This window comes from Myxocyprinus asiaticus, chromosome 23 (assembly GCF_019703515.2).
Source record: "Myxocyprinus asiaticus isolate MX2 ecotype Aquarium Trade chromosome 23, UBuf_Myxa_2, whole genome shotgun sequence".
Taxonomy (NCBI): Eukaryota; Metazoa; Chordata; class Actinopteri; order Cypriniformes; family Catostomidae; genus Myxocyprinus; species Myxocyprinus asiaticus.
This window is the reverse complement of record NC_059366.1, coordinates 40893292-40918050: the sequence shown is the minus strand read 5'-3', so window position 1 is coordinate 40918050 and position 24759 is coordinate 40893292. Positions and strand designations below refer to the sequence as shown.

General features: G+C 39.1%; 1 protein-coding gene across 1 annotated transcript; it reads right to left on the bottom strand.

Moving 5' to 3' along the window:
- Positions 1-1511: 1511 nt before the first annotated feature.
- On the bottom strand, positions 1512-8226 carry LOC127414024 (dapper homolog 2-like). The gene is made up of 4 exons (XM_051651673.1): positions 7865-8226; positions 4845-4977; positions 4211-4507; positions 1512-3811 (listed from the first exon to the last, which is right to left on the bottom strand). The coding sequence occupies exons 1-4, from the start codon at positions 8117-8119 to the stop codon at positions 2001-2003; spliced, it is 2496 nt and encodes an 831-aa protein (XP_051507633.1). The 5' UTR covers positions 8120-8226; the 3' UTR covers positions 1512-2000.
- Positions 8227-24759: the final 16533 nt, after the last annotated feature.

The window sequence follows — 24759 nt, the reverse complement described above, 5'->3', positions numbered from 1 at the left end:
TAAAGAAAGGGTTTGGGAGTGTGTGGTATTGACTCTGTGTTCAATCTGTTGACTAGCTCCATTGTGAGGCATCAGGGTATGTGAGTTGATCCAGCTGGACAGCTGGTGAAGGTGAATGCAAACACAAAGTCAAGCTTGCTGGCCTTGACCCAACGTCAAAGAAAAACAGCCTGACCTGTGATCTCTCTCGCTCGCTCTTTAATCTGGTGATTTGCTTGATGTTCTCGATCACAGACATTACTCTATCTTACCAGCACAATCACAACACATGGCTTTTATGAGGTTTATGACAAATAATTCAGGAAATGAGTTAGAGGAAACTTAAGGAGAGTTCACCCAAAAATGAACATTGTGTTGTTTCAAACCTGTATGACTTTTTTTCTTCTGTGGAACACAGAAGGAGATATTAAGCAGAATGTTAGCTTCAGTCACTATTCACTTTCATGATTTTTCTTTCTTTCTTTACTTTTTTTTTTTTTTTTTTTGCGTAGGTTCGCTTTTACCAGAGGGCGAATATAATAATAAAGTAACGGGAGACTTTCAACCTTAAATTTCTTTAAGAAATATTATGTTTACAAAATAATAATAATAAAAAAACAAACAAACAAATTAAAAGCACACATAAGACAAAAACATACATAAACAAGAAAAGCTTGAGTGGCATCAGTATGTTTTGAGGTTTGAGTTGAATTAATGAGAATTCAACAATGATGGTTTGCAATTCAGCACCATATTTAAATTTGTAGAAATGGGACTGTATAAATCCACTCCTCAGATCCAAATAACTGTCCTTCAAAATACACAGTGGGGTTGATGTGAAGGGGTGTGTGTATGTTTCCATGGTGATAAAACCATCCAGCGCAGTAAACTGTAATAAAGTTGATGAAATTCTTATTTCTGTTTGGGATTTAAGTTCCTTTCAGCTCAGACTAACAAAGATAAAATGCATTTAGGGACCCAAGGACCATCTGGTCTTCACCTGTGTGAGTATATTCAGAGGCCTAAACCCAATTCCAACCTCTGTGACACTACAGTAATTTTAATAGAGTTTCTGAGGCAGAGTAAATGACTGATATTTACAGATCTGTCCACACTTTAAATTAATTGCAACATATCCATGATAGGTTCTGTCATTTCTTTTTCCTCATCGATTTAATGCTCATCTTTCATTGCCTGTTGCTTTCCTTTAACAACTTTGAAGCCTGAAAGTCCTTTACCATATTCAGTTAAATCCATATCATTGTAACAATACAGCCCTTGTTCATTGTATATGGATATGATCTATAAATAAAGAGCATTTATAAGCACACTCTGAAGGGGGGAAATTAATACTAGAAAGCTCATTAAGAGTGCCCTCATAATGTGAAATAATTCGCTAATTTCCATCTCAGCAATCCTTTGAGAAGAACCATTATGGATAAGAAACCAATAATTTCATAATTATATCATATTTATTTTGAGAGAAAAAAATAAGATGCATAGCTGAAATTAATGTAAAAAAGCAACATTTTTATTGAATAAAAAAAAGAAAGTAGAGTATAATACAGGTGTTTGACAATTGGGTACAAATATACAAAAGATTTTATTTAAAGTGTAGTTTCTACACATATCAATAGAAGCAATTTGACTCAACTGGTTGTGGATAAGTCCAATTTCTCAATCTCTCAGGTTCTTTGATGGTTGGGCAGTTCAATTTGCCATGTAGGTGTTTGAAGCTTATGTCAAAGTCATGATTTTGGGTAAAGTTAACTAAAGCCCACTGATCCATTGCGAGTATTACTAGCATATGCCTTTCAAGACTTGTAAAAAAAAGTCTCAAAATACTCTCGGTTCAAGTTCTTTAGATCACAGGTGCAGTTGCCAAGTGAACTGTGACCCATTATAAGTTTGGTAAAACTGGCCCCATATGAGTGCCAAGCTTTTAGGTGAAGCTATGTTACAAGTTTATGTGACAAGAGTCAACTGAAGCTTCCTTCTCAAGCACCATAACGCAATTAAGGCTACACCAGTGTCATAATCTTGAGTGACGCTGGCTGAAAGCGGCGGATCTTCTTTTTCAGTGCTCTGGATGCTTTGATGCGGCAGGCTGCTGGCTCTGGCTGATGATGTTGCTGCTGAGACAAACCTGCTGCCGTGGGTCCCATGGCAGCCTGGGCCCACACCAAGTCACCTTCATTGTCCTCTTCTTCCTCTAACAGGTCCTCTTCATCCATCGAGAGGCTGCCGTCTGAATCTGAGGCTGTCTGAGAGCCCTGGCTGGACTCACTGTCTCCGAAACAGTTTGTGGTGTAGTCGCTCATCTCACCGTCACTGCTTGCTGCAATAGTAGAGTGAAAGATCGAGGCGCACTCCGCAGAATACTCTGAAAACTCTGACTCACACCGAGGAGCGTGGCAGCCGGAGATAGGAGCTGCCGGATATCGAGATTCCAAGTAACTGAAGTATGAGGAGGTGGAGAGTGAGTGAGGGAGTGGTCGTGGAGAACAACCCCATTGACCTGAGCGAGGCCTTGCACTAATGCTCCTTACCATGGCTGCCTTACGTGAGGGCGGCATCACCTTGGATCTCTGGGTTTGGAGAGTTGGGGGCAACTGAATCTCTGAGGCAGAAGGCCATTTCCGAGAGCTTTGTTTCTTTCTAACTTGGTCCATAGGGTGCACAGGTTCAGGGTAATGACCTTTGCAGCACTTGATGGACTTGGCGGTTTGGCTCTGTTGAAGGTGAGGCTTGTTCGGGAAGCAATGCAAGTTACTACTGCAATCTAAGCAAGAGTGTATCTGTGACTCATCCAGACTTGTCACTTTTCCTCTGCACGAGCTGGACTGCTTCAAGTCAACTCGGTTCTTAGTGCAGAGCCCCCTCTCTCGAGACAAGTGTTTTTGATGAAGTTTCTTTGCTGAGGATTTCTCTGAGCTCTTCTTCCTCAATTTCACAGATTTCATTTTCTTATCAGCATGGCGCACCTTCACCCTCTGAGACCCTGCAGGAACAAACTCTGCATGGACAAACTCACACTGAGGTGGACCACCCTTATCACCAAAAGAAGCTTTACCTTCTTTAATTCTGTGGGTAAAACTTGATCTCCTCTCTACTGGCTTTGAGACCAAAAATGATTCCTTGGTAGAAAGTTCAATACCCTTTTCTGAGAGTCCACTGTCAGATTCCTTGTTTCTTACTGGAAGGCAGTTTTGTTGGAGATCCATGCAAGGTGCTGGGTGTGTGGGGACCTTGACCCCATATGAACTGGTCTCTGCACTAGATTTCTTCATAAACTGTTGACTGATGTTTAGTGCTGAAGTTGTCTTTCTTGTCTCCAGTTCATTTTCTGAGGACATTTTTATCTGTTGTAGGGACCCAAGAAACTGAGGACCATTCAGCTGTCCATAGGTCACTTCCAGGGATCTGGGTCTTTGCTCCTGGGGGTCATTTCTTCTTATTTTATTTAACAGGTTTATCTTAATGGAGCTTTGCTGCAGGAGTTTGTTGATGTATACTGCAGACCTGGAATTTGTGGACCCCTGGTTAGGGTTCTGGTTTATCTGTTCAAGTCCTCCTCCCAGCTTTCCATTCTGTCCCTCAGCCACTGCCTGCCTTCCCTGATCACTTGTGAGACTGAAAACGGGGCTTTGTAAGGCCACAGCGTGCAGTGGGCTGGGATAACAGTACACCTCTGTCCCATTGCCAGACACCAGGTTACTCTGATATTTGGGGTCTACCGAGGGGTTACTGTGGCTTCCAGAGAGGGTGGAGGTCTTCACGTCAGAGGATTTGAAGGAGCCAAGACCGGATGTGATCACTCGGTCGAGGTCACCTAACAAATGGACACAGAAATGTCTAGCATGATGAGGATGTATTTTACATTTCAAAAGTTCAATGTCTGAGATGACTATGACTGCCCAGCTGAAAAAAATAATCTTAAACCAACCTAAGCTGGTTTGCTGGTCTCCAAGCCTTGTCAGGCTGGTCTGTTTGCAGGTTTTAGAGGAGTTTGGGCACATTCAGTTGTTCAGGATGGGAAACTAGCTGGCCGATCAGCTAAATCAGCAGAAAACCAGCTTGGACAGGCTTGAAGACCAGCTTAGACCAGCAGACAAGCTTAGGCTTTTATCAGTAGGGTACAGTGACGACAACATGAAACATAAGATTCTGATCACATTCCCCATAATTCTTTGCACAAACTTTGACCAAAAGAACACATTTTCATTCTCACCCATGGAAACAGGTCTTTGTCTCGCTCTTTCTGCAGTAACGGGTGTCGTTCGTATACAACTGCTTCCAAGCCTCACTCCTATTGATCGCAGGGCATCGGACTGGGCTGTGCTCTCATCAGCAGAACAACAGCGGGATACAATGGCTTGTCTGGAACCACCATGGCCATGTGTGGCATATGCAGAGGAGAGATGAGGAAGGAGACTGGTTTGAGATGAAGAGGACAGACTCTCACTGTAGACTGAGGTACAAGAGTTGGACAGTGAGCCTGATCCACCATCACTGAGGTCGTAGAACCCTGAGAGCAGAAATTACCACAGTTAGATACAGCACATAATTCATTTAAGTGGATTTTGTTTATACAATAACAAAGTATGTTAACAATCGTGGATCATGTGTATACACATCTCAAAATAATAATACTGATCTAGACCCTGTTGGAAAAAAAGCAGCCTAAGATGGTTTGCTGGTCTAAGCTGGTCTCCCAGCCTGGTCAGGTGGTCTGTTGACTGGTCTTAGGCACTTGTCAGCTAGTCAGGCTGGGAAACTAGCTGACCGACCAGCTAAACCTAGCTTAGCCAGGCTGGGAAACCATTTTAGGCTGGTTTAGTATGTGATTATATGGGTTCAGTCACCTGAGCTAGGTCTGCTGTCACTCTCTAGGTGTTCAGTCGATGCTTTACACGCATCCAGTTTCAGTTCACTGATCTGCTGATCCAGCTGCTGCAGGTGAGTCTTCAATCCCACATCCTGCCTGCGCAAACGTGTCTGCAGTTACAACAAACACATTTACATATATCAGCCCCAGAACTTGCCTACAGACACATTAGCACACAACACATAATAGCCCCACATCCAGCTTAATACATCACCCTCATATCATTCCATTTGACAAATGAAGGACCTGATAAATTATGCACGTTTATTGCATTTAGGGCACCTAAACACTAGAGTTTATGCTGCTTAAAAGAATGCTTAGAGATCCATTGATTTCAATGGGGATTGTGCATCAGAATGACATCAAGATAAAAATGCAAGGGTTTGCAAATGTGAACATTTTAACTTTAGCTGCAACGTACTTTGACCAATGAAAATTTCTGACAGGTGGGTCCAGTTGTGCTTTAAAAGATCCAATTTGTTGGATTCCCGCTAGAAATCAAACTGACCCACCCTCAAAACACATCTTACACATTCCTACCCCGACAAATGCTCCATCTGAGCTGTAGGTGTCCATTAGGACCACATGGCAGATTCACTCAAAGTGTACACTGACACTGCAGTGCTAACTTCCAACAAGAAAACAAACTTCACACATCCTTAGCTGTACAACTGTGGCTGCGGCTTTTCAAATAAAACATTCATTTGCGAGCACAGCATCTTTTGGTATGGACAGCGTAAGTACATAATAAACTAAAAATCTCTTCAAAAACAATAAACACCTCTTAAGGAAATTACTGCCTTCACTTATTTCTTCTTTGCTTGTAAATGCAACATTTACTCATGCTACAAATACTAAACTGAGATGTTTAGAACTTTGAACTCTTTTCAGCACAAAATACACCGTAAAAGTCGGTCAAGCCCAACAAATCTTCTCTTGACGTTCTTTAAGCATTTGCTATCTTATTCCAAACTAACCACAGGAGAACAGGAAAAACTGGACTCCTCCAGACATTTAATGGCTGATACGACTTCTGCTGTTATACGATGCAGACAGAGGAGAAAAGACAGAGAGGAAGCAAATAAAGAAGGAGAGTGGTTGACTATTAACTAGGTAAGGATAAAGGGTAGCCCAGGGAAAGTGCTGTAAGGTTACTAATCTCTCTCCTGCAAAGGAACACAAACTATTGTGTAAACTAAATGTACAGGAACAAGAGGAAACTGCATGACTATAGTTCTTCTATAAGTCTATACAGTCTATAATGTCTGACTGTAAACCAGCTTTGCAAATTAAACAGCCTGGGCTGCATTTCCCAAAAGTTTAAGTTGATCGTCGAGACCATTGGTGCTAAAGTTTTCTACAAACTACTAAGGCTGACAATGCTTTTGGGAAACGCAGCCCTGTTCTTTTACAAAATAGACAGTTAGAGCTAAAAGAAACTGATCTAAATCCCTAATAAGGAACGCTAATCCAAATGAACCTTTTAATGAAAACAATGTTTAATACTGGCTATAATCTTTAGATCCAGGACAGTTCTGATATTTGGATGAAAACAAAAACAGACCTGCCTGATTTTTTCTGTGTTCCCACACCTTTTAACCAATACATGTCCATGAGTTTTCCAGCTGCTTATGATTACTATACTATAGCTTCTATGGATTCAAAGAGATTTCAGGACTTTTCCATTACTTTTTTTAAGATTTCATTCATTTCTATGACTTTTCAGGCCTGGAAATCACAGTTTAAGAATTCCCTGGTATCCCCAGGTTTTCCATGACTGTGGGAACCCTGTTTTTTGTAATTCCAATTAGATAGTCTGTCTTTCCAATGAGTCACGTGGACCAGCAACAAATAAGTACCTTTGTGCAAACCTACATGCAGAACTCAAACTGCTGAAGATTTAAGCTGTTGGATTGCACTGTGCTTTGGAAACAATGATGCCACACAAGATTTATTTAATTGGGATTTAAGAAAGAACTCTATTGTCAGTCTCTTATGTCTACAGAACAGAATCACTTGGACCACAAAGTGCATGAAGAGTTCAACAAAAGTCCAAAAGGTTCAAACGTGCACTGGCTGTGGGGTCAAATCTGTGTCGCCGACCGGGCCACAGTTCCTCTCTTGCCATTCTCATTAAATTGGGTTAATCATCAGAAACAGGGCTGTCCCCACTCAGAGCCCTTGATTTATGACCCCTCACTATGCCCCCCAGCTGAGCCTGTGATTCAACTCTGGATTCAGTCATCAAGGGCACTGCCAAGCCATGCGCAAAGAAATAAACCAAGGCATACAGTAGGAGGTCTGCACGTGGCCATGCAGGTTATAAGCCAAGATTCTCAATTGCTGCTTGTAAATCCACGTGACTAAGTAAAAGAACTAACCAACAACCCACCTTAACCACAGAAAAGATCTGGTAGAGCTGTCTATATTCATGCAAACTGCTGAATGTACAGTACAAAATCTACCAAACACAATCAGTTTAATTTAACTTCTATTTTACGTTAACCTATTTGATCCCATCAGTTGCATTTGTGACCAAAATGTAGTTTTGAGTTTTAACAGTCCACATTTAATGTATTTTACAGATGTATCTTCATTACATGAACATTATTGTGGTGGTTGTGTAAATATTCACATGGCTGTTTAATTCCAGGCATTCTGAAAGATTATGTCCACAATGATGATGTCTATCTCCATAAAAGGAAGCAAATAATAGCTAACTGTCCTAATCAATAACCAGTGGGAAAACACAGAGCCCCATTTTGAATAGGTAACGGATTGACTGACATAATGAAATTACAGATTTCAAAGTATTTTTTATTTGATTTGATTTTATTAAACATGCAATTCCTATTGGTTTATCATTTTTATTTTTCCTCTCAATTGCCTGTTAGAAACAAAAAAAAGAGCAATGTGACTAGTTACCAACCAGTTACAAATGTAGTCAAGAATAAGTCAAATAATTCACTAAAAACTGTCTATGATCACTCATCTTACCAGCTGTTGTTTCAGTAAAGTGAGTGTTGCCTCAAGTCTTCGCTCCTCTGTGCTCATATTCTCATGGTTTGATGTGTCGGGCCCCTCTCTGTTTAGGGTCAGTGCCCAGTGCACCATAGTGTTCTGTTTGTCCCGGAGGAAATGGAGCTCTTGTAGTCCGGCCAGTGCTGCCTGCAGTCTCTCTCCTATCCTGCCCCGATCCATTCCTGCAGCTGCGCTCAACACACCTGATCCAGGTACTTTTTTCCCCAACATTATCAGACGAGCTTTACAGACATATCCGAAGAGACGTAGAAATAATGAAATCCGTTACTGACTACAACCTGGTAGCGTGCGTCCTGAAAATGCACTGTTATGTTCAGTCGAAGCGTCTGACTGACCTGTAAGGAAGGGGTCATGACAAACCACGCACATCGAGCGCTGACCGAAATAAACTCCGCCCATTAGTGACCGATTGGCTGACAGCAGAGTGAGGGCGGCCAGCGATTTTTCCAATCTTACTTTGTTGAAGGCTTGGCTCATGAATATTAATTAGTTTACTTGACAGGATGCTCGAAGCAGTATACTGTAATCAAAGTTTGGGCGAAATTATTATTCATGAGCTAAGCCTTTGGTCATGTAGACTGTCCATTTGAGACATACAATCTGATTAATGTTTTTTTTTTTTTTTTTTTTTTTTTTAAGTGTAAAACAAGGATTTATGTGTAAAAAACAAATGTAATCCCGATATATGCCCTTCAACTAAATTAGACCATACCTTTTAAACACACACACACACACACACACACACACACACACACACACACACACACACACACACACACACACACACACACACACATCAGAATCTGTTCTATCGCCATCTGGCGGACATTGACAAACATTACAGAACGCATGAACTTGGCTGCAGCTTGCACAATGGGGCGGGGCTACACGTGTCGCTCCGCCCATAATTGACACTCATTGGTTAGGTCATCTTACATAAGCCGTGTCCGAAATGACACACTATACACTCTGCACTCAGCCATGTAGTGTATGAATTTCCAAAGTGTAGTATCGTCCAAAATGGAACACTTAATGGTTTTTTACTACACGGAAATGTTCGCTGTTTAAAAGCTGACGGAAGTGATGTTTCAAACCCAAGCGTTATGTTGCCGCTAGCTTTAGCACGCTATTCACCCTCAGTTCAACACTTAAATCTCAATAATATACATATTCACACAGCATGGTATGATGGTAAAGCATTTAACTCACTTTTGTAAGGTGCTGTCTTCACAGAAGTTACACTAATTGTCATATTCTCCATCAGATCACCATCGCTGCAGGTAACTCCGCCCCTTCCGCTATGCACGGCAAGAGTGCACGAAGTGTCCAACATTCCACACTCTGTTTTGACGGTTGAAAAAGTGCATCATCTGAGTACTCGAAGTACACTTCTTTTTGTTGCATTTTCAGTGTAAACATCCTACTCGCACTACTTACACTACAAAATGATGTAAAACAGTGCAGAAGTGTGTGGTTTGGGACGCACCTGTAGTTTATATTATAGGATACCGTTGTAGTTGGTGTTAAAGGAATAGTTCACCCAAAAAATAAAAAAAATAAAAAAGAAATTCACATTTACTCACCCTTATTCCATCCCAGATGTGTGACTTTCATTCATCTACTGAACTCAAATGAAGATTTTTTGAAGAATTTTTCAGCTCTTTTGGTCCATACAATGTAAGTGAATGGGTGCTAAAATTTTGAAGCCCAGTCAGCATAAAAGTAATCCATAAGACTTCAGTGGCTAAATCTATATCTTCAGAAGCGACATGGTATGTGTGGGTGAGAAACAGATCACTTTCACATTCTTCTTCTTGTGTTTTTGGTGATTCACATGCTTCATGCATATCACCCCCTACTGGGCAGGGAGAAGAATTTCAAGCAAAAAAGGACTTAAATGTTGATCTGTTTCTTACCCACACCTATCATATCACTTCTGAAATATGGATTAAAACACTGGAGTCTTATGGATTACTTTTATAATGCCTTCATGTGCTTTTTGCAGCATCAAAATTTTGGCACTCATTCACTTGCATTGTATGGACCTACAGAGCTGTAATATTCTTCTAAAAATCATAATTTGTGTTCTGCAGAAGAAAGAAAGTCATACACATCTGGGATGGCATGAGGGTGAGTAAATGATGAGAGAATCTTCATTTTTGGAAGAACTATCCCATTAAATAGTAAAGCCAAATACTTTTGATTAATGTGATGTGGCTCGTAAGTGATATAAATTATGTTGTACCTCAGGTGTCATTTCAATAGGACTAAGTAGCATGTTGATGTTGAAAATATGAGCAGAGGGCAAAATTACTATTTCTACTATGGTGAAAATGTAACTCAATATTAATGCGGTCATAATTGGTGTTAAAATCGTTTAGCCAGATAATTCTGATTATAGTGCTATGACTCATGATTGATATGCCAATGTGTTGTAGCCTACTGAAACAGTTCATGGATGGTCGAGGAGGAGACAGGAACCACTGAACAGTAAACAAAGTTTTAATGAGAAACTCAACTTAAAACAAATGTAAACAAACACAGACACATATGCAACGTGGCTGCGTGCGTCTCTTTCTCGAATTTATCCCCCTCCCAGCTGATTAGCCCGATTCAGGGCTGTGTGTCCTCACGATTCAGGGTCCATGTGTCCTCACGGCCTGGTATATATATATATATATATATATATATATATATATATATATATATATATATATATATATATATATATATATATACAGGGTTGGGAGGGTTACTATTGAAATGTATTCCACTACAGATTACAGAATACTTAATGTAAAATGTAATTTGTAACATATTCTGTTACATTACTCAAGGTCAGTAACGCATTCTAAATACTTTGGATTACTTCTTCAGCACTGGTCGATTTTTTCACTTGTTTTGACTATAAAAACTCTGCCAGTACAGTAAGACAAAATAATAATAATAACCAATAATGATTATATTGTATTATATTGTATACAGTATATAAATTCACGAGACCGGCCTTTCTACAGTATCAATAATACCAAATACAGACTCAATTCAATACCCACGCACTTGATGTCTTGTTGGCAGCTGCTGTGTATGTGCGCACATGCAAGAAGAGCAGTTGTGACTTGCGAATGTGGCTGTGTAAATGCCTTGTCTTGGTGGGATACGGGAAACTGTGTTGAGCTCTTCCATCCAGATAGAGTAAGTAACAAATATTTAGATATATAACCCTGAAAACAAAGAGTAATATACAGATGTGCTCGAAGAATTTGCAAACTTTTAGTCACGAGCTAGGACATTTACAGTTTGCCAAATTCAGACATGATCCCATGCAAAGCCCTTCTTATAGGGAAGCCTACAAGGATAGCACAGATTAGCGTAACGCAGCCGTTCCATAGACATTCTATGACGGTACACTGGCGAGGAGACAAGAGGCTGTTCTTTTTGAATGGATGTCTATGAAGGAGATGCTTCACAACACTGAATAAACTGCTTTTGTGCAGAAACAGCTCATCATTTAATTAATTAAATGCCTGTCCGCTAAACTTCAAAATGTTTTTTTCTCATACAGAACTATGGAAAGTTGAAAGGACGCAATTTCTGATCTTTGAGCAGCATATCTGGGGCTGAGACAAAAGTCTGACCTTTTAGTTTTAGTTCCATACATATTTAAAGATTTACTTTAAAAATTACATCTCACAAATGTAATATTTAAATTTTTATTATAAAGTGTATTATATGATATTTCATCAAAGGATGGCCCCATACATATCCACAAATGTTGGCCTGGGCTAAGCCTGACCCTAAAGCCGCCTTTTCACTGCATCCGACAAATGACAGATGATAGACCGGAAATCATTCATTTCCAATGGAGAGTCGCACGGAGGCTGTGTGAGCTTCTGACCGTCTCCGGATGCAACATTTTCAGATCCGATTTGAGCCTCGGCTGCGTTAAAATATTTCAACTCGTGCGACTAGACCATATGCGACCATCCGACCAGAAGTGATGTATTCATGCAAAACTATCAGAGCGAATTGAGAAATATCAATAGATATTTTTCTCCCCAATTTGGCATGCCCAATTCCCATTGCGCTCTAGGTCCTCATGGTGGTGTAGTGACTCACCTCAATCCGGGTAGTGGAGGATGAATCTCAGTTGCCTCTGTGTCTGAGACAGTCATTCTGCACATCTTATCACGTGGCTTGTTGAGCGCGTTACCGTGGAGACATAGTGTGTGTGGAGGCTCATGCTATTCTCCGCGGCACTAACGCTCAACCCACCACGTGCCCCACCGAGAGCAAGAACCATATTATAGTGACCACGAGGAGGTTAACCCAATGTGACTCTGCCCACCCTAGCAACCGGGCCAACTGGTTGCTTAGGAAGCCTGACTGGAGTCACTCAGCATGCCCTGGATATGAACTTGCGACTCCAGCTGTGGTAGTCAGCGTCTTTACTTGCTGAGCTACCCATTGAATTAGGGTTGTTGTTGCTGTTAATTATCATAATATTAACTATAAAAACAGTAATAATGATAAATAATACTATTAATAATAAATACTGAGTGAATATTAATCCTGAATTGTATTTAATTCATTCATCTACTCAACAAAATCACACACAGTAAAGTCATTTTGAGGTAAACCTTTGGTAGCTTCTGGAGGACTTCTGGTGTAAGAAAATAATAGATTACAAAAAAACTAATAATATCATATTAAAAATGTAAAAATATTTTGTCTGCTCACTTTCCTGCAACAATAAACCTCACAGCTTTGAAATAAGTATAATTTGAATTGAGCCAAGAGGTCAATGTGTGATGTTTCAGTCTCCTATTGGAATTCACAGTTCTGAGTTTACCAAGCTTGAACTTTGGTACGCAACATAATACGAAATTTCTTCGCATGAGCTTGCGTTTCCGCTCTGCTGCATTCGGTTGCGTTTGAATGGGAGTGAATGGAGCGGGAATTGTTGTGTGTCCGGCCCTTTACCCGTTAGCAACCGTCTGAATCGGTTCACAGTTCGGTATGAATTCAGTATTCATAATTCAGTATGAATCGGTTCATGCCTCGGTCTGAATCATTTGGAGAGTTCACTCACACACTGAATCGTTTGGAGCAGTTTCTCACACAGTAAAACAGTAATGGAATACTTTACAACACAGTGAACAAACAGTGGAATATGAAGTGGAATATTTACCTACTATCACTTGAAACTTAAAGGAGCAATATGTAACGTTGACATCAAGCGTTTAAAATAGGGACTGCAGTCCAAATTCAAAATATTTGAGAGAGTTGTCACCCCCGCCCCTTCCTCCCCAGACTCCAAGCTCACGCGGGTTGCCAGGTTGAGGGCACGCAACAGGAACGAGCAAACTGACAATGGCAAGCGACAAGCCTTACACTGTAAGTTGATCAGCTAATGTATACGTTTACAATGTTTTTATTGTTTGCAAATTATAAATCAGCTCATGTTGATTTTTTTTATAACTCTGTCAATGTAAACCAGATGTATTGCTGGCTTCCATGGCAGCTGCGTGCTATGTTTACCCACTAACTTGTTTCAAATCTGGCAACCCGAGGTGTCGAAATACTGTTGGGGAATGGGCAGTGGGCGAGATCACACAGGCCAAAACACAAACAGAAATTCCGGCCCTGAACGGATATTTCAAAGTAGAATATACTGGCTGTAGGATTGTTTTCGGAGAACTCAGCATTTCAACTTAGCATGTTTCCTAAATCTCTGATAACATATTATGATAATTTTATGCTTTAGTACAGTAAATATATTACATATTGCACCTATAACCTGTAAATGCTTCCAATCATTTGGCAACAACGAAGAAGGTGCAGCTAGGAATGACTCTGTACTGCAGGTAACAACACTTACAAACCACAAGAGTATCAAAACACTTAATAATAGCCTACACAAAGCGCTTAAAAAAGAATCATGTCATTATTATAGAAACACCCCTGTTTGTGTGTAAAATAATGTACATAGTTCTTTAGAAAGACTTTTTTTTTGTGCTTTTTTTCGTGCATTTTTTTTTATTGTGTTTGAACAATTTTTATAATTTTTTTTGGTGTTAGTGTGCACTTTAAATTAGCTATTTATATATTTACATATGGTTATATTTATGCATCCAAATAATGCACTGCGCGTGTATTCCCAGCATTGTTGTTAAAAGTTTATTTATTTTATTTTTGTCTTATTGTGTATTGCTATATACACTTATATTTTCTATTCACTTTTTATTTTTATTCTATTTTTTTTTTCATTATCATCTCTGTCTTGTTTTTGTATTGTTGTGCACTGGAAGCTCCTGTCACCAAGACAAATTCCTTGTATGTGTAAGCATTCTAGGCAATAAAGATTATTCTGATTCGTTAAGGACCCGGTAATAAACAAGGGCAGCTTTCTGAATTTATTGTTTCGTGTACCGTGGTGCTAATACCAGCAAGAGGCGCTATTACTCAATAATGTGCAGTATTTGCTCCGACTCCAGTGAAATCTCGCAAATTTTCACCTCAAAATCACTAGAACAATTAACAAGTCGTTATATTTGGCATAAAGAAAATAAGAGGCTATTTTAGGACTATATATATATATATATATATATATATATATATATATATATATATATATATATATATATATATATATATATATTTTTATTTATTTTTTTCACAAAAAAAAAAAAAAAAAAAAAAAGCAAACCTCCCATTATTTTCAAGGGAGAATCTCGTTTACTATCTCAATACTATAAAAAAAATAAAATAAAAATAAAATAAAATATAGAATAAAAAAAATCTGAATTGTCCTGAATATGCTTAATTTTATTTAAAGGAAAATGAAATATTTTAATTCATACTTTTGATTTTGGGGTGAAATATGACCTTGATATAATTGCCTAAAATATTAAATCCATGGTAAGCACCTGCGCGATTCTTTGAATAGATGATTTGTGAGTCTTAGATAAGGGTGTTTATTAAAATATTGACTGTGCAGTGACGTATGTGTGATGTTGGCTGAGGGAGAATGTCATCCTCTGGTACTGAAGGTCCAGTGTCTGAGATGTATGCTTTAATCAGAGTGAGGCAGAGGCCTCGGACTATAAACCAGACATACTGCATGTGCCCGTAAAGGAGAAATTATGCTTATCTTTCCTTGCCTTGAATCTCTCTGCTGTAAATGCAGGTCCAGTGAACATAATAATGCTACATAGACCTTTTTCACACTCCAAGTTTTGAAACGCGGAAGTAAACGTTTGCAGGGTAAACTCTGACAGCGGTTGGTAACACTATTACATTTGAATGACTTTCCAGAAGGAGGAAAAAAATAGAGAATGGTGGAATAAGACAGTCAGATGGGAGAAGATGCCAAATTTACTGTCACTCTCTCAGCAGCTGTAATCGAAACCCCCTTGCAGCTGTGGTAATTCAGTTTTTAAAACTAATTCCAGGGTAATATAACACAAAGCATAATGTTATAAACTTACACTCAATAAAAAAATAATTAATCACATAAGAAGTTTGCTAGATTTACGCTGCTAAATAAGGCGGAAACGCGTCATCACAGTCTGTGAAAAAGGTCTGATGTCTTCTCTGGATATCCCTGTGCCCTTATCCCATTCAAAACACTTCCAAATAGCGATGTCACATCCATTTTGAGCCCCCACTCTTTCCTTCACACCAAACACTCAATCAGGAGTCAGTTCATGAGGATGCTTGAAGAGAATGGATCTCTACACAATGATGTGACATAAAAACCACGCAACTTCTCATCCAAAAGTTAGTGAGCTGTCTTGCTGTCTACTGTCTACACAGGCAGCAGCCTTCCAAGGCAGCATACTAAGCAGTCTACATAGGCAGCAACTTAAATAGTGGGAGACTCACAATTGATTCTGAGATTGACCACAGAGACATAGCGTGTGTGGAGGCTCATGCTATTCTGAAAAGTGAAAAGTCACTTTAACACAAGTCAGTCCACTTGGGGGTCACTTTGGCAACAGCAATCTCTCCAGTATGCATGAAAATGCATAGCAAATATTAGTAAATATTGGGCAAAATAGACCATATATAATTAGACTGAGTGATATTTTTTTTTTGATCAAATATAAAACACATGTCTAAATTAGATGTTGACCGATATTGGATTTTGCAATAACTAAGCTGGTGGAAAAGGCTGACAACTGCAGATACCAGATAGCTTCAAAGGGATCGTTCACCCCAAAAAGAAAATTCTCTCATCATTTACTCACTCTCATGCCATCCCAGATGTCTACGACTATGACTGAGAACACAAACAAAGATTTTTAGAAAAATATCTCAGCTCTGTAGGTCCATACAATGCATGTGAATGGTGACCAGACATTCAAAGCTCCAAAAGGTTGAATAAAGGCAACATTAAAGTAACCTATACAACTTCAGGAGGTAAATCCATATCTTCAAAAGTGACATGTTAGGTGTGGGTGAGAAACAGATCAATATTTAAGTCCTTTTTTTAATTTTTTTTTTTTACCAAAAATCCACACTTTCACTTTCAAAATGTCAAAGAATGTGAAATTGGAGAGTTATAGTACAAAATGACTTAAATATTGATCTGTTTCTCACCAGCACCTCTCATATTGCTTCTGAAGACATGGATTTAACCACTGGAGTCTTATGGATGATTTGATTGTAATGATTATGATTTTTGGAGCTTCAAAGTTCTGGCCACAATTCATTTGCATTTTATGGACCTGCAGAGCTGAGATATTCTTCTAAAAATCATTGCTTGTGTTCTGCAGAAGAAAGAAAGTCAGACACATCAGGTAAGGAATGCGGGTGAGTAAATAATGAGGCAATAATTTGAGGCACTAAGAATCCAAAATTAAATATAGCTGCAAGCAGCAATACCGGGGTCAAGCTAATTATCGGCAGCATGAGCAGCCAAAGAAGCATCATGACACGTTTTAAGTTAGAATCCGATGAACGCTGTAGGAGTTAGAAAAAGTACGCTTTCAATGATTAAAAAAACACAAAAACATCTATTTTAAAAATATCTAAAAATATCTATTTTCAGAATTCTTGTCCAGTAGGTGGCACTGTTCCGAAACTTTTCAGGTACCATCAGTGCATTGCCAAATCATTGGCAAGGTACAGCCTTGAGACCTGTTTGGCGTGCATGCAATGAAATTCACAGTTGATTGGCCAATGGTGGCTATGTATCTCAAGATACGTGACTGTGCTCATGGTCAGTGATGGCATGTCTGACACTACATGCAAATTTTGATGTCATTCGGACCAATGGCTCCGTAGTTAGAGCCACTTTCACGTTGTTTCCTATTATAGCGCTACCACCACTTTTTCTGTGTGTTCTCAGATTGAGCCCTTAAATAATTGTCAAATTTGGTGGAAATATCTCATTCCGTTTAAGAGTTACATCCATTTACGTAAAAGCGGAGACAACTTTTAATTTTGTCGGCCTGTTTTTGGCACTTACAATCGAAATTGTGCCATGTTCCTTATTACCACAAAGAACTTGCTTAGAGCAATTTTACTGGTGGTGGTTTCATTCATATCAATAAAAAAAAAAAAAAAAGGCCATACGGCGAAACATTGCAAATTTGGAATCATTATGCTCGGCAAGTCCTCGCGAACATATCGAGACCAGTCTCCTGAAAATAGACCAACACCATCAAAAGTAATAAGCTCACAAATTATCTAATTAAATTTTTTGGACACTAGGTGGCACTGGACCCAAACTTCTCAGGCACCTTCAGGGCATGATGCTGATAACACATACAAAGTTTCGTAATGATACACCAATGTGTTCATAAAATACAGCATTTTATGACAAAATTCAAAATGGCCCATGCCAAAAATGGCCAACATGGGAAAATTGGGTATTGTTCGACTCAGTATGCTGAATCTAAAGAGACCAGGTTCAAGTGTTATTAGCCAAAATAGCATTTTTTTCTATATTTTGACCAGTAGGGGGCACTGCGCCGAAACGCTGCATGTCACCTCAGGGCATTATGGCCATGACAAAATACCAACTTTTGTCAAAATCCGTCAAAGCATTGCAGAGATACAGCCTTAAGTCCAATTTTGCGTGCTCTTCGTTGAATTCGTTGAAAACAAAACACTAAACATGACTGAAATTTTGACCTGTTAGTGGCGCTAAAAGGTTTGAGCTAGACACTCCAAATTTGCCGTGTTATCAGTTTAGACTGTCCTCTACCTGTGTGCAAAATTTCATAACTTACCCATGAACGGCTCTATGGGCAGCCATAGACTTCCATGGCAGAGTAATAATAATAAGAAGAACACTAACAAACACAATAGGGGTCTTCGCCCTTTCAGGGCTTGACCCCTAATAAAATCCCAAATGCAGTTTACTGTGCAACCAAAAAATCCCAATAATGACCAGAAAATAATGAAGTTTTGGTGGATAACAAGAGATTTTTAACAATGAACAAGCCCGAAATACATCAGGGACTCTTATTTTAAAACATCTGTGCTGCTTTAAAGCAACAATTGGCGCCGATTAACCAGTAAAACCAATAAAAGCGTCAACCTCTATTCTAAATCGACATTTGAGATAGCTGGCCACAATGCATTACCAGCAAAGGTATATGCATTGCTGTACATGCATTGCTGACTTAGAATATGGGCACAATGAGGTATCTTGGAATGCATCGTAATTATACTTTTGAAAAAGCCTTTGCATCAGGAGCATGCCTATGATCCCTGAAATGCTGTCTAGGAAGGCAGCTGACTCGGTTTTGGAATAGAGCTACAGTGACACATGCAAACGTGCATGCACACGCTCAGACACAAGCACAGATAACATTTATATTTCACTTTCATCTCTTCCCCTTAATGCAAAGCTTTATTTTATTTTTTAAATTTTTAAATGTATTAATACATTTCTCTCAATTTTTCCATTTGTCAGTTTTTGTTTTTTTTTCTCTCTTTGTCTGACTCTCACTCTCTCTCCTCTGCACATTCACAAATACAACAGCCCAAATAAGACACAAAAGTCTCCAAACACAAACATAGCAACAGGCAGAGATGCCGCGTGGAGCTTTTAAAGGATCGGAAACTTTCAGAGAGCAGAAGAAAGGAGTGCTCAGTGATAAGGTGTACCTGTATTTGTGAATCTTAACAATAAAGGACAGGTCACAAACAACAGGAAGTGGCGGGGGGGGGGGTAAACAGGACTCTGTTGTCATATGTACAGCTGAGACACTGAGTGATGATCCTAAGAAAACAAACACATCTGTATGTAGGCATTCACATGACTCACAACCTTAAAGCCACCAGCATCTGATAACATGCACCAGGTATTCTGTGCTGTGTTTGTGTGTGTCATTTTGAATAGAGTTTTAGTTGTGTGTGTTGTTGCAACCCAATTGTATTGCTCTTTCATAGCTTAGGACTTCTCAAAGCTCTCTGTTTAATCTCACATTTTTCTAGGAGAAATAATTGAGACAATGATCGATACATTTCCTCATATGAAAATTCTTATGCCAGTTACTTTTGTGTGTGTGTGTGTGTGTGTGTGTGTGTGTGTGTGTGTGCGTGTGCGTGCGTGCGTGCGTGTGCATGGGCTTCGGTCATGAGGGGTTTCCCATGCTGGTTGTCTGATTGAGTCTCAGAGCTTCATTCACAAACAAAACCACAGATATGGGATTTCAGAGATCAAAGAACATTTTCTCTTTACCTAAAAACATCTCTCCATCCCTGCATCACCTCTGATAGACACACACACTTGCACACACACTCTCCCACAGAAAGAGAGCATTTACTTCTCTACATACTAAAGCACTTAAAAGCACACAACTCACCTTTCGTCCAGTGTCCCATAGTTTCTTCAGCTTCTTCAACCTTTTACCAAGCCTTCATCATTCATTTTTGGTACTTTTCAATTGTCTTTTTGTATAGATTTGACTGATTTAGCCTTGACCAAGACCTAAACCTTCAATATTAAACTATGAAAATATAGTATAAAAATAGAAATATTAAATATTTAAAACTATGTAACCTAAACGAAAAACAACATAATCATAAACCATTTTAACATTTATTATGTGAAAATTATTTCTATCAGTTTTTCAAAAATTACGACTGTCCCACAGTTGTGTTGTTATTTTCACCACACCAAACAATTTTGCCCCAATAAGGTTCTTCCAAAAGTTAGTGTACTTAGTGTACTTATCAAGTTGACAAAAGTGTAGGTGAAAAATGTGCTTGAGCTGAAATATGAGACAAACATATGAGTGATGTTTGAAGAAAACAAAGGAAAATCAATGTAAATATCCTTTTTGAGCAGAATTATTTCCAATTCAATCGATTTTATATTATTTAATTGTGTGTATTTAGAATACATAATATGTTCATTATGAAATTACTAAGTATACTAAAAAAGTGTAATTAGGGAAATTGATTGGATTGCGACAAGGCCGTTACATACCAGAATGGAGACATGTGGTTGGACGAGAGGGGTTGAAAAGTAAGACTAAGTAGGGATGTCAACGAAAAGGAAAGCTGTTGTAGAAGTGGAACAAGTTATTACATTTTAATGTAAGATTGCAAAGACAAACATTTTTCACTTCAAATAATGTATATCAATGAATTGTGCACAATGAGACCAGCTTTGTTCATTAAGGAAGAAAATCTAATGTGAAGAGTGTCAACTTACATAATTTAATTTCAGTTTCTCTCTCTAGTTCCTTGGATGTTGGTGGTATGTGTACATGCAGATGTAGACTAGTTTATCTTGAGAGTACTGGGCTTTGATATTACAAAAGGCAAAACCTTGCAGGCCCACTGCTTCTATCATAATGTAAGACATGTGTGCACAGGTGTGGCCACCCACACGAAGAAAATATTTCTGGGCTTGAAAAGATGAGAAGTATTGATTTACTCTGATGTTATAGTGATTCTATGAGTAGCACATTTGTCTGATTTTATTAGTGCTATAAGTGTCATGCAGTGAAAAGGAAGTCATCCCATAAAAAAAACATCTATCAGCATTACCCACAATTCACTTTGTGCTAAACCACATCTATCAAAGAACAAAGCAAACATCTCTGATATGTCAATGAGATATCGACATGAGCCACTGGCATAAACACAATATGTAAGGCAAATTGTTAATGTGTAAACCTGTGTGTATATGAAGATGAAACTAATCATACAACCCCAATTCCGAAAAAGTTGGGACAGTATGAAAAATGCTGATAAAACAAAAAGGAGTGATTTGTAAATTATATTCAGCCTTTGCTATATTGAAAGCATTACAACTACACATTATATGATGTTTTACCTTGTGAATTTCATTGTTTATTTATTTATTTTTAAATGTACAGTAATTTCAGATCAGATAATTGCAACATGCTCCAAAAAAGTTGGGACAGTTGAGTGTTTACCACTGTGAAACATCACCATTTCTTCTAATATCACTTATTAAGCATTTGGGCACTGAAGACACAAGTTTGTTAAGTTCAGAAAGTGGAGTTTTCCCCAGTTCATCCATTATGTAGGTCTTTAGCTGCACAATTGCACGGGGTCTTCGTTGCCATCTAATGTGTTTATAATGTGCCACACATTCTCAATTGGAGACAGGTCAGGACTTCATGCAGGCCAGACTAGCACCCACACTCTCTGCTTACACAGCCATGCACTTGTAATCCGGGCAGTATGTGGTTTGAAGTTGTCCTGCTGGAAAATGCAGGGATGTCCCTGGAAAAGACAGTGCTCGATGGCAGTATATGTTGCTCCAAAATTTGTACATATCTGTCTTCATTCATGGTGTTCTCACAGATGTGCGAGTTACTCATGCCATGGGCACTGACACAGCCCTGGCACATAGAGACACTGGCTTTTGAACCTGACGCTAATAACAGCTTGGATGGTCCTTTTCCTCTTTGGCCCGGATAACACGATGACTTTGTTTTTCAAAAACATGAAATGTGGACTCTTCGGACCAAAAACACCGTTCCACTGTTCTTCTTTCCATCTAAGATGAGACCGAGCCAAGAGAAGTTGGCAGCGCTTCTGGACAGTGTTGATGTAGGGCTTCTGCTTTGAATAGCAAAGTCTTAACTTGCATCTGTGGATGCAGCAGTGAGTGGTGTTGACTAATAAAGTTACTAACATTATCCCAAGCTTATGTTCATGATATCCATTACAGATGAATGACATTTTTTAAGACAGTGACGTCTAAGGGATCGGAGATCACGCGCATTCAGAAGTGGTTTTCGTCTTGCCCTTTATGCACCGAGAGTTGACCAGATTCCTTGAATCTTTTAACTATATTGTGCACTGTAGAGTGTGAAATGCCCCAAATCCTTCTAATTTGTCTTTGGGGAACATTGTTCTCAAAGTGCTGGATTATTTGCTAAAGCATCTGTTGGCAAATTGACAAGTCTGGAATGATCCTTGCTCTTGAAGGACTAGGCTGTTTTTGGAGGCTCCCTGTATACTATAACACGATAGCCTTACCTGTTTAACATCCTCTGTTTCACATCGCCTTGTTGTTTCAACTCGTCAAATTGTTATTAGTCTTAAATTGCCCCTGTCTCAACTTTTTTGGAGTGTATTGCAATCATCTGATTTGAAATTACTGTACATTTTCAAAAAACAATGAAATCCACAAGGAAAAACATAATATAATGTGTAGTTGTAGTGCTTTCAATATAGCAAGTGGTGAATATAATTTACAAATCACTCCTTTTTGTTTTTATTAGCATTTTTCATACTGTCCCAACTTTACAAGAGAAGCATGTCTCTCAGCTACAGTCACGACAAATAGATTGTTTCCCAGGGTTATAAAGTAACAAATGACAAAAACAAATGTTTGTGTTCGCTACATCCCTGTTCTGATTTTATTTTTATCCATCAACATGACTGGCTGCAAGAAAGTGTTCAAAGTAGACTCAAATCAAACAACATAGAAAAGTTGAACAGCAGCAGTAGACCGGTTGAGTGGTGCCATTGCTATTAATCATTAATCATTATTGTAGAGGACGCCTCGGCATCGAGCAGCAGTTCAGCACCTGAACATCCACTGCCGAACCTGAAAGTGCTTTTCACAATGAAAAAGGCCATTGCTTGATCGTGTTATGTGAGTTTAGCTTGCTCAAGCCAGTCGAGATATCATCATTAATTCAATGTGTAATTTGAAGAAACAAATTGAGGTAAATTTCACATTTCTTCTTACTTGATTTTCTATATCTATAATGCCTGTAAATTAGCTATCTATCACTGAGATTTTGGGCTCTTGTGAGAGATTTATACAATGTTAGCTAGGTTATAGGGCTGGGGGATAAAACAGTCTCAATATTTATCGGGAAAAAAAATCTTCGAAATCAATGACAAACTTTTGAGTAATTTTCTATATTAAGCCTATGTTCTACATCTAAACCAGGGGTGATCATTACATCTATCACAAAAGCAAGACAACCACTGGTTGATCTCGATAAAATTGAAAAGATTGACTTTTTATTTCCTCACTTCTGTAGCCACGTGCTGTTTGACTGACAGGCAGCTAATGTATGTGCATATGTGTGCACGCGTGCATGCGCTTAACATGCATTTGTGTTCCGAGAGCGCTAACGTGTGCTAACGTGCCTAAACGGTCAAATACACTTCATAATTCTGCCAAAATGCCCATTTTGGTGTCACTGGTCCTACTCGACTCGCTCAGAGCTGGATTGGAACCAGCAATTCCCAGCACGGGAGTCAGACGCGCTAACGGAAGCTATAAAGCCATAGCCTCTAGCCTTGGTCGCTAGTGCGTCTCTTAAGGCCAGGAGAGTGAGTTTAACACACTGCACAGCTATCACATACCAGCTGGCTACCATTACACTCACCCCCTAAACCTCACTCCCATCCAGGTCACAGCACCAGTGTCACTGGTCTCACCTGACCCACTCCAAGCAGGATTCGAACCAGCTATCCCAGGCAAGGGAGTCGGATGCGCTTACAAGGAGGCTATAAAGCCAGGGCCTCTAGCCTTGGTCGCTGGTGCATCTCTTAAGGCCAGGAGAGTGAGGTTTACACACTGCACAGCTATCATGTACCAGCTGGCTACCGTTACATTGGCAAGGTATTAATGTAAACACAGTCAGTTATGTCTAAAGTGAACGCAAACAGTAGGACAAAAAGACAATTTGTATCAATCAATGTCATTAAAAGGCTATTAATCAAACAACAATAACATGAAAATGAGTAAACCACTCACTAAAAGTATTAATGTAATATAATAAAACAGGGGCATTTTAATAATATATATTTTTTTAATAACACCGACCCCTGATGTAGAGTAAGATAAACGGGAGCCAGGCGTGCCAGTTAGTGAGAGAGAGAGAGAGAGAGAGAGAGAGAGCGAAGCACGTGGTCGCGCTGCATGTGTGTCTGTGTCCTTATGTTTTATCAGCCGCGGCCCGTGCATTTTAAGTCTAGGCCTTCAGTGCGATTCATGCCATTAAGAAAACACAGTTTCACAATGAACAAGACACCGTATGCCCATCATATATTACGTGGCAGTCAACTAATAATACCAATTTAAATTTTTAAAACACGTCCACGCACGAAAGCCAGAACCAAGGAGGTCTAATACCAAGAAAAAGCTCTCTAATAATATTTGTGAATTTTGTTTCATCAGGGTACACGGTTACTTTTCAAAACTTGATCTGACACTGAATGCTCAAGCAGCCTAATTTACACTTAGAAAACTCCTGATGTTGCTATAACAATGCAAAAAGCACTTAAAAAACGCACGAAAAAAACACATCCACGCCATTGTTACACCCCATGCCACTGCATCGACACTTGGTTAAATAAGTTAAATATGAATAAATGATGTC